This window comes from Protomyctophum parallelum (assembly GCF_964188405.1).
Source record: "Protomyctophum parallelum genome assembly, chromosome: 12".
NCBI classification, from domain to species: Eukaryota; Metazoa; Chordata; class Actinopteri; order Myctophiformes; family Myctophidae; genus Protomyctophum; species Protomyctophum parallelum.
In genome coordinates, this window is record NC_139712.1 from 1,205,411 (window position 1) to 1,217,630 (window position 12,220).

Here is a 12,220-nt window from a genome sequence, read left to right on the forward strand (position 1 = left end):
ATGACATGGCCTTGGTTGGACGTTTCCAGTCCCTCCTACTCCCAGCACACCGACCGTATTGCCACCTGGTTTGACCTTAATGTCCCTAAGACCAAGGAGCTGTGTTTGGGAGGGGGGGCAGGAGCAGAGGGTCCAGGGTCCATCTTTACCTGTCCTATGAGTGGGGAGGAAGTGGAGCAGGTCAGTGACTTTAAATATCTGGGAACGACCATAGACAATAAATTCACCTTTCAGACCAATGCAGATAACATCTACAACTAGATAAAGTGCCCATCGGCAAAGGTCTCCACCAGGGCAGGTCAGGTTGTGGCCTCCTGGTGGCGCTATAATAGGCCAATGTGAAAAGGGTGCCATTTCTTCTTGCCTTGGATGGCAATTGGATGATTTGAGGCTTTTTGTTCAAAACGGGCCAATCCTGCATACGTTTTAAGCCAATGTTAGCCAATTAGGATGGAAAATGATATATCGGACAGATCCGTCTTGAACACATGACTATGAAGATAGTGTGTAAGCCAATCAGTGTAGAATCTGAGAAATCCAACAGACTCGTCTTGATCACATGACTACAGAGATCATGTGGACCGATTTGCGTGAGATTTGGATGAAATCTGTGGGACTAGCAATGTGTTTTACAGAAATCAGCTTCATGGTGGCCCTATAACCGGCAGATGTGGAGGGATGCAGGGACAATGTTTTTCCATGGCCTCTAGGGAGTGCGCATACATAAGTTGTATACAGATCGATGCAGTTATAGCTAAAAACAGGAATAGGCCTGTTATAGCGCCACCGTGAGGCTGATTTGGGGGGGAACATCGTCCTCGGCCTAGTGGAAATGTGCATGTATAATTTCACAGAAATTGCACACTGTGTTTGTGATTTGTGGCATTTTTTCTAAACGGACCAATTGTGTGAGCTTTGGAAGCCAATCTTAGCCAATCAGGATGGAAGATGGGAAATGGTGCCGCTCCGTGTTGATCAAATGACTATGGAGATAGTGTATACCGAATTGTGTGATGTATGGATAAAATGTGTACGAGTAATCTACAGAAATGTGTTTTGCCTAAATTGGCCTCATGGTGGCGCTATAACAGGCCGTTGAGGAGTATTTGGGGCAGAGGTTCGTCGTTGGCATCCAGGGAGTGTGCAAAGTTTGGCATAGATCGGGCCAACGGTGCCGGAGATTAGCTGATAACGGAAGGACGGACGGACGGACGGACGGACGGACGGACGGACGGACGGAAGGACACACACACACGGACCGAGTGCAAAACATACTCTCCCCCCATGCCTTCGGCCTGGTGGAGACAAAAAGGCAAGGCAGCGGCTTTATCTTCTCAGGAAACTGATACGTTTTAATGCTAGTAAACACACGCTGACCATGGTCTATAGATCACTCACTTTTAACATTGTGGTTTGGGAATCTCTCAGTTAGAGATAAAAACAAGCTCACCCAGGTAGTCAACCAAGCAAGTAAGATCATTGGAGACTAACCGTTGCAACTTCAGGACATATACAACCGCTCCATAACCAAATTCAGATTTACAATGACTCTACCCACCCTCTTCACTCAGGGTTTACAAAACTTTGTTTGTGCAAACTGCTGTGGACATTATAAATAAGAAAATGTTTAAATAGTTCACCTAATCCCCACTGTTGATGATCACTGTTGCTGTGTTTATGTGAATGCATTTTATGTAGTATTATAATGCATCTGTGTAATTTATGTAATGTATGCACACACGCATGCATGCATGCACGCACGCACGCACACACACACACACACACACACACACACACACACACACACACACACACACACACACACACTGCAGGTCACATAACCTAGCCTAGTGACTGCACAAACACACACTATAGCCACACAAACACTCTTCATGTCACATCATTGTAGAAAGGGATACTGGACATCAGCATTAAAGGCATTAAACAATAAACGATAAGATCAGCTAACTTGCTAAGGCATTGAACCATGTGATATTTAATTGGTGTTATTGCAATGTTTCAACCTTGTGTTATTAAAATTTGCCTCTAAGGCCTGGGTTAATTAATGTGTGTGTGTGTGTGTGTGTGTGTGTGTGTGTGTGTGTGTGTGTGTGTGTGTGTGCGTGTATGTGTGTGTGTGTGTGTGTGTGTGTGTGTGTGTGTGTGTGTGTGTGTGTGTGTGTGTGTGTGTGTGTGTGTGTGTGTGTGTGTGTGTGTGTGTGTGTGTGTGTGTGCGTGTGTGCGTGCCTGCATGCATGACATCACTCAACTAAGGGACTGTCATTTGGGACACAACTAGTGAGTTGAAGATCCCTTGGGCTTTACTCTTGTTTTCCCTCACACTTTGGTAATCAGGAGTGGCCACCTGAGAAGTGGGGGGAGGACTGACCACTGCTCTGATTAACAACTTCAGAGCTGAACAGTTGTTATGGTGCCCAAATTGTCCAGGTGCCACTGACCGGCAACCTGCCTCTCTCTCTAGGTCTTCCTCAGAGTCAGACGGGCCCTCCATCGTTTCTTCCAGTCAGCCCGGTTTTCCATACATCTGGCCAGCTCGTTGTTGTTGCACATGTTAATGTGGGACGTTGTCGTGACCGGTGCCCGTGTGTTGGTTCCCACAGCACTAGTTTACTGGCTGGCAGCTCTTGGTGTCTTTGGCAGTGTCCTGCTAAAGTCTCATTCTCCTGGATGCTATTTTCTGGCTCACCCTTAGCATTCCATCATACAGATTCTTGTTGGTAACATGTGTGCTCTTACTGATGTTAAATGAGCATTTGCGCCTGTCGTAGACATGCGCAGAGCAAGTTCAGTCAGGGAACCTCAGTCAGCGCACCGGCCGTTAATTGGGCCACCGCAGCATCAGGCTCTCATCCACATGATTCACTCAGCCAATCACACGCTCACCCAATCTCATACCGGCTACTTTAACCGAAGGTTTTCCATTCATCCTCCTGCTTGCTTGCTTGCTTGCTGCTGCTTTATTGTATACTGTGCGCTGCTGTATACAAACCTGCTGCTAATGTCACCAGTCTCGCCACTGCTACAAGTGGCGTCTGGGCGATTATGCACTAAACGTTTCTTTCACGGTTTTCATACAATCCTGGTAAGTCAGTGAGTTTAATTGTTTGGAAGAACGTGCACTGCTTTTGTTCACCGACGGAAATAACCTAGATCAAGTTGAAGCTGCTGCTTAAATGTTCTCTTCTGTTGCCATTTTATCGTTGTGCCTCGATCACACCGAGATCGCATTTGTTAGCCAATGAATTTCACGTCGGGTCCTGTCCTGCTCACAACAATAGTCAAGGAAGCAGCTTACCTGCCGTCTGCTCTGCTTTCCGCCGTTCTTCACATGTAAATCCAGGCCAAAGTTTATAATCAGTTTTATGACAGTGGTCACGCTTGGTGCGCATTCTTGTCTTGGCTGCGTAGTAGTAGGCTACTAGTCAATATGTGGACGTAATATAGATTCAAGGCAGCAGGATTAAAAGTATACACTGCGACTAGTTTGTCCACAGTGTAGAGTAGGAGAGTGGTGACACGCTTTGTATAGTTCCAAACATTGTTCCTTTGGCTGGAACTATCCCATTGAGATAGAACGAGCACTTCCGCATTCCATTGTTTCCAAGGGAGTCAACACTAGTGTCGCCACTATTACTAAATTACTCTGAGTATGTCCGCATCGTCTGTCAGGCATGTTGCCACGTCTGCACATTATAAGCGTCTTGGGCTTGTTTTATTTAAGTCACTTGCCGGGTGAACGTTGTTGTTTAAACCCGCGGTTCATTTGAAGCACCCTCAGTTTAATATGATGATAAACTTATTTGACGTTGTTGGATTGTTTTCATAATGATTCAAGATAGATTTTGCGGCTTGTTTTCGCGGACCTGGCTGCTTGTCTCTTCCAATATGGCAACACAAGTTCTCTGATCAGAATGAAACGTCCAATGCAGCATCAGTCAGACGTAAATGGAGTTGACCAGAGCAACTGAGGGAGCAGTGAGGTTGCTCTTGGTTGCATAGGCCCACATGGCACCTGGGTCCCAAGGAATATTTCAGTGTGAATCGTACCGTATCATGCGCCTAGTGTTGGGCAGAGCCATGCTGGATATTTTTTATTTTTATTTTTGGCTGGAGGAATCAATATCATGCCAATTGATTCATGCTAACTATCTATAAACTAATTGATCCTGCTATTTAAGTAAATGATTTACCTGGCTATAAGGTGGATGCTTGCACATTCAGGAATCTCAATAATTATTTTTAATTAGTAGGCCTATTATGAGGTATTCAGGAGGCTAATTGATAGGGAAATTAATTATCTGGAATATGTATTGCAACTATTACCAGTTGTCAAGCACAGTTCAATGTAAGCGTTCTGCAGCTAGAGGATTAAGAAATTCCCAGAAATCACTTTGGCTCAGTTACATTGGGGTCCTCCTTTTCAATTAATCAGATGCAGAAGTGCTCACGATGGTTAGAATGTGCTCGTGCTCATGAATGGAGAAACAGTCTATGGTACGGACGCACGGGATATAGGCCCTATGCGGGCGCGTAAGTTCTTAGAACGATAGTGGGTGCCCCCCGCCCCGCCCCCAGTGCGGGAGCGCACTCGTCCATTTGTTTGCATTGCACAGTGCGCTCAGTGCGCTATTTCCGAACGCGCCCATTGTGTCAGTGGGTGCTTCAGGCCTCAAGCTCCCCCGACTCGATGCCTATGCCTATGCTTGGAGAAATGGCGGCATAGGTTACAGCAGAGCCATTTAACACTACGAAGTCTGAAAAAAAATCACTACTACTCAGTCGGCTGAACGGTCAAGGGGACCGTGTTTTTGGTGCGATTTGATTGGCCACTCTCTCCCCCACACGTCCCTCTCCAGCTGGAGAAGACATTGTTCAAGCCTGCATCCCATTTCCAACGAATCAAATCATAATATGTTTCTTAACACATGTTTTCACTCCTAAAATGTATAAAACTAATAATACATGTGAAAAATATATATTTTGCCGTTGCCCGTTAGTACTATATTGCAACATAGCCATGGAAGAGTGTCACGTTGCTGCCTTTTGTTGTTTTTTTTTTCCTTCCAAAAGAGCAAGATCACTTGTCTTTTCTTGTGTGTTATCGATGTAATTAATATATGTGACCCCACGCGATGTACAGACTGCTTGACTAGGCATGTAAACATGACATAATTGTATTAATGTTTAAGTGTAATGATGTTATTGACCGGATTGTCCGTAGTCCTCCAGCCGTTAGCTTACAGTTGCTAATATTATAAGCTAACCGCATTACTAAAGCCAATGTATTGCATTAAATGCGGCCTGTCCGCGGTAAATTACTTATACAAGTGAGTCGCGTTATATTTACCTAAATTACCAGCCAAAGTACATTCCAAATAAACAATTATTAGCCACGTTATGTTGTTATATCAGTTTAATTAATAAAAAAACATCGTTCATAATACGGCCGTTAGCACTGTGAATTCAACATCCGGTGAGGAGAGGATACGGTTCGTGTATGTGTTGTGTATGGAAGTCAGCGCATACAGTGGCTTACCGGATGTAAGCCTTGCACTGAGAGTGCACTGCTTCCCTGAGAGGGAGAGAGAGAGAAAAAGTTTACAGATAAAGAAGGACGGACAGGCTGAACTCTTTTGACTGACAAAGAGCTGGCGATATTGAGCCTATATGCCAGAACAAATTAATCCACAGCAGCATGCCTACATAAGTTCCACGTCGCTTGCAGAAAGAACTGTTCTTTTGACTGACAAAACATTTAGCGGTCTATCTGGTTGGAATTATTCAAACACTTTTTATTTTGTATCGCGCATCGGCAAGCGTTCTCGCTTCATGGAAAGTAAATGTCGGGTCGAGTCTAACCGAGCATTCAATAATAATAATAATAATAATAATAATAATAACAATGATAATAATCATTGTATTCATATTCCTATTATCTTATCAAAATAATAAACAAATTCCAAGTTAATTAACCAGCCAAACGTATATGATTTAATTCGTTGGACATGGAATGCAGCAACAACAACAACAATGTCTTCTCCAGCTGTCCGTTTGTGTGTTCTTTTTTTTTCTCCACCCCTACCACCATAACCACCATAACTCGCTCATTTTTTGCTCATTTAAAAAAAATCAAAATACCATGTAAACTATGGAATTGGGGCTTTCATTTGGTATATAAATCGGTTGTGTAGGCGCTCTCTACGAAACGATATCAAGTGAAAAGGAAATGTCGGGGAATCACCATTAACACCATTATCAAGCAGCGCAAACAAAAGACGAGAGGGGGAGAAAGGGTGACGGCGGTCGATTGGGCCGATTATAGTCAGACTGAGTAAGAGATATATGCCTAAAATCATATTTACAAAATGTTTCAAATGGAAAAAAAAACAGAGATGATTTCAACCGAATATTTAGACAAAGTCATGCAAGGGGAACTTTCTCTGGACTCCATGGGCTAAGAAAATAAACGTTGAAATTTCAAATTCGGTCAGAACGGCTGCTCAGACTTCCTAGTGTTAATAGAAGAGTTACGATGAGCGAGCAGAAACCGAGCACTGTTCATGCAGCCTGAAAGGCGGACAAGTGGAGTTTTGAATACATTGTTTTCAACGAGGGCGGTGGAAATAAGCTATTTAGGCATGTGTGCAACATGACAATGTTTTAAAATTATTCAGGACGACTAAAGTCTCTGTAATGTGTTTGTTGTACGATTACTACAAACAATCTAAAATAAGGGATTTAAGAATACTAAAGCTGGGCTGTTGCCTGGGTCCATGCAGTTCTGCCTACTTCTGTCCTTCTACCCATTTGTAGAAGAAGAGCCGCGCCATTGAACTGGCCCCATGAAGTTAACGGAGTTTTCGTGACTCTGTCTTACTCTATGGGTCTGTTTTACAGGTAAGTACATATGGTGCGCCAGGGAAGTGTTTAACATAAAATAAAATGCACAGTCTGTCTTAAAGACAGGAATTGGCTCATTGCTAACATTTCTGCTATGCTTAGCCCAGGAACAGAGGCGTAGTGTTTTTCCTATGCTCGGCCCAGGAAAAGAGGTATGGCGTTACCGCGTTGCTAACACTGCTGCTAAATGATTGATTTGAATTATATCAGCGTTACGGCTTAGATGACACTACACTCTGTGACTGAAGCTAACTTGCTTTAACGTCAACTTTAGCTATATCCATGTCATTTTAAAGCGATTCATAGCCTGTTCTCATACTGCTTCTGTTTCCATTTCCTGAGCGACAGCCCTTTATACTGATGAGATGAACCTTGGATGCTGGGAAGGTCCTCCCTGTGGGTTGCCGCATACAGTCTTCATCGCAGCTGCAGCCATTATCGGATAGGCTCACATTGGTGGTATACATGGATCTGCTGCTACTGAAACCATGAGGCAGGTCATCAGTTAATCAATCTGCATCTTCACCTAGGCTGCATTGGTTCTATTAATTCTATATTCACATGCAGTCGCTCAGCCACTTAAGTAGTGTTTCGGTTGAAACATCTGTATCCTTGATATGTTGACATGGACGCAGCTCCTTCTACGGTCTTGGGGGAAGAGTACGAAGGGAGATGGGTTGCAGATAAATGGCTGAATTTAATACTTGCCGGCAGATGTAAGTCTTCCGTGTTATTTGAGCTACAGTACCTTATACGCAGCGGTGGCATGCTTTTGGTCGGATAAAACCTGGAATGGGAAACAGATCAGTCATAATGAAGGGATCTGCATCACCCATCAATAAGGACACTCCTCTGTTCTAATTCCAGGTTCGTCAACGTAGAGATGCTTGTCCTGTTTAATTTCATGTTCTAGCTCAGAGGCCATGCTGATAGTTTCAAGCTGCCTGGTAAACTTCAATCAAACCATGGTAAATGATTCCTGCCTTTTCTTAATTGCAGCTGCAAGCTCATGAGGTTACAGTATGTTTGCCAAATCGTCATAAAACCTACGACTCTGCAGGGTCATATTCATCTTTCCAAGTTGCTTTCTGGGTATCCTATCATAGTAGTGCTTTTAGTTAATTGTTTTAAATCTCAAAGGCATTATAACTGGCGTTCAGCTTTACTCCAGATACTTCAGTGAGTAATCTACTGGCAATCCTATAATAGTTTTGTTATTAGTTTTTTTTTTTTTTTTACTTTTTATGTGGTGAATCCTATGCATGATATTTCCACTTCTGACTTTGCTTGGATGCCCACCATTAAATCACTCAAAACAACTAATTTCATTAAGGTATATCTGTGACAGCAACTAACACTGGTTTTTGTCCTTTCTCTTCCATGCCTCGTTTTCTGCCATGCTGTCCATCCGCAATGTCATGAGCCCCATTCATGATGGATTCCGGGAAGCCATGGCCGGTCCTGCAAAAGCTGCTTCTTCTGTGTCAAGGCTGTGGGCTGCCTCCTAATCGCTACACGTCACACAATTTAGGATCGGCACAGCAGCACCAAAAGTTCCAAATGCTACACTCTACAAGCTTTGGGCTGGTGGTCTTCTGCAGCTGATGAAAGCTATGCTCTGCTAAACTCGAATGCATTTTTCAGGCTCAGAACTAATGAGCTCTGAATTATGTTGGTTACGTTGCTGCTGCTACATGTATATTCATTATTTTGCTCCTTTTGCTGCAGGATATTATTAATACTCTTAAAACTGTTTTTCTGCATGATCTTTCTGTTTCTTAGGCCGGTGGTCCTCTGCTGCTTACGAAAGCTATGCATGCAGTGTTACCGCATCATGATCATGCATGCGATCATGTTGCAAGCTAAAATGTGCAGCTCCAGGTGGTAGACTACGGGGTACTGATTTCAGATATTTATGATAATGATAGAATGTCCCTTTCGGTGATCCTGGTTGGGTTGGGTTATTTATGCAGTGGGTCATGTTGGCTTTGCAGCGCGCAGTGAACCAGGACACCGTTTAGGACTCCTGAATTTCAGGGATCAACAGGCGCTGTACTGTTGAACACATTGACCTAGTCATCACATAATGATAGAACAGGCGCTGTACTGTTGAACAGGCGCTGTACTGTTGAACACATTGACTAGTCATCACATAATGCTAGAACTGGTGCTCTGTTGAACACATGTATAGCTTAGGGTTGGTGATGATCTGCTTTTTGGGATGTTTTGCGCTGTTGGGGGATTCAGAGTCCCTATGGTCGGGACTGATGCGCTTGACCTGAGTACCTAAAAAGCAGATCCAATACATCGCCAAACCATAATAAATATATTGCATTGATTATCTTATATTCAATAAATATATATATTACATCCTCCTTGAGTTGTCTGACTGAAGTACTGCACGCAGCATTCTGGTGTAGCACCCGTCTAGAGACTTCTGCAGAGTTGGCTTCAGGCTTCAGGGTCCAGCACTCACTGCCGTATAGGAGAACAGACTACCGTTGTGTAGAAAAAGCTGAGTTTGGTTTGACACTGACCACCAACCTGCCACTGACCACCAACCTGCCGCTAACCACTACTGACCACCAACCTGTCACTGACCACCAACCTGCCACTGACCACCAACCTGCCACTGACCACCAACCTGCCACTGACCACCAACATTCCACTGACCACCAACCTGCCACTGACCACCAACCTGCCACTAACCACCACTGAACACCAACCTGCCACTAACCACCAACCTGCCACTAACCACCACTGACCAACCTGCCACTGACCACCAACCTGCCACTAACCACCACTGACCACCAACCTGCCACTGACCACCAACCTGCCACTGACCACCAACCTGCCACTAACCACCACTGACCACCAACCTGCCACTAACCACCAACCTGCCACTAACCACCAACCTGCCACTGACCACCAACCTGCCACTGACCACCAACCTGCCAACCTGCCACTGACCACCACCAACCTGCCACTGACCACCAACCTGCCACTGACCACCAGCTTGCCACTGACCACCAACCTGCCACTAACCACCACTGACCACCAACCTGCCACTGACCACCAACCTGCCACTAACCACCACTGACCACCAACATGCCACTGACCACCAACCTGCTACTGACCACCAACCTGCCACTAACCACCACTGACCACCAACCTGCCACTGACCACCACTGACCACCAACCTGCCACTGGCCACCAACCTGCCACTGACCACCATCCTGCCACTAACCACCACTGACCACCAACCTGCCACTGACCACCAACCTGCCACTGACCACCAACTTGCCACTAACCACCACTGACCACCAACCTGTCACTGACCACCAACCTGCCACTAACCACCACTGACCACCAACCTGACACTGACCACCAACCTGCCACTGACCACCAACCTGGCACTGACCACCAACCTGCCACTGACCACCAGCTTGCCACTGACCACCAACCTGCCACTAACCACCACTGACCACCAACCTGCCACTGACCACCAACCTGCCACTGACCACCAACCTGCCACTGACCACCAACCTGCCACTAACCACCACTGACCACCAACCTGACACTGACCACCAACCTGCCACTGACCACCAACCTGGCACTGACCACCAACCTGGCACTGACCACCAACCTGCCACTGACCACCAGCTTGCCACTGACCACCAACTTGCCACTAACCACCACTGACCACCAACCTGCCACTGACCACCAACCTGCCACTGACCACCAACCTGGCACTGACCACCAACCTGCCACTGACCACCAGCTTGCCACTGACCACCAACCTGCCACTAACCACCACTGACCACCAACCTGCCACTGACCACCAACCTGCCACTGACCACCAACCTGCCACTAACCACCACTGACCACCAACCTGACACTGACCACCAACCTGGCACTGACCACCAACCTGGCACTGACCACCAACCTGGCACTGACCACCAACCTGCCACTGACCACCAGCTTGCCACTGACCACCAACCTGCCACTGACCACCAACCTGCCACTGACAACCAACCTGCCACTGACCACCAACCTGCCACTGACCACCAACCTGCCACTAACCACCATTGACCACCAACCTGCCACTGACCACCAACCTGCCACTGACCACCAACCTGCCACTAACCACCACTGACCACCAACCTGCCACTAACCACCAACCTGCCACTAACCACCACTGACCAACCTGCCACTGACCACCAACCTGCCACTAACCACCACTGACCACCAACCTGCCACTGACCACCAACCTGCCACTAACCACCACTGACCACCAACCTGCCACTGACCACCAACCTGCCACTGACCACCAACCTGCCACTAACCACCAACCTGCCACTAACCACCAACCTGCCACTGACCACCAACTTGCCACTGACCACCAACCTGCCAACCTGCCACTGACCACCACCAACCTGCCACTGACCACCAACCTGCCACTAACCACCAACCTGCCACTGACCACCAACCTGGCACTGACCACCAACCTGCCACTGACCACCAGCTTGCCACTGACCACCAACCTGGCACTAACCACCAATGACCACCAACCTGCCACTGACCACCAACCTGCCACTGACCACCAACCTGCCACTGACCACCAACCTGCCACTAACCACCACTGACCACCAACCTGCCACTGACCACCAACCTGCCACTGACCACCAACCTGCCACTGACCACCAACCTGCCACTGACAACCAACCTGCCACTGACCACCAACCTGCCACTGACCACCAACCTGCCACTAACCACCACTGACCACCAACCTGCCGCTGACCACCAACCTGCCACTGACCACCATCCTGCCACTAACCACCACTGACCACCAACCTGCCACTGACCACCAGCTTGCCACTGACCACCAACCTGCCACTAACCACCACTGACCACCAACCTGCCACTGACCACCAACCTGCCACTGACCACCAACCTGCCACTGACCACCAACCTGCCACTAACCACCACTGACCACCAACCTGACACTGACCACCAACCTGCCACTGACCACCAACCTGCCACTGACCACCAACCTGCCACTGACAACCAACCTGCCACTGACCACCAACCTGCCACTGACCACCAACCTGCCACTAACCACCACTGACCACCAACCTGCCGCTGACCACCAACCTGCCACTAACCACCACTGACCACCAACCTGCCACTAACCACCAACCTGCCACTAACCACCAACCTGCCACTGACCACCAACCTGCCACTGACCACCAACCTGCCAACCTGCCACTGACCACCACCAACCTGCCACTGACCACCA

General features: G+C 47.1%; 1 protein-coding gene across 1 annotated transcript in view; it reads left to right on the forward strand.

Annotated features, from left to right (window-relative positions):
- Positions 1 to 12,220, forward strand: part of LOC310868153 (extracellular calcium-sensing receptor-like) — a gene marked incomplete at both ends in the record, with an annotated part of 32,625 nt that continues 20,405 nt past the window's right edge. The window contains 1 exon segment of the mRNA XM_083778422.1: positions 1 to 180. Within this exon segment, the coding sequence (XP_083634548.1) occupies positions 1 to 180 (180 nt within the window).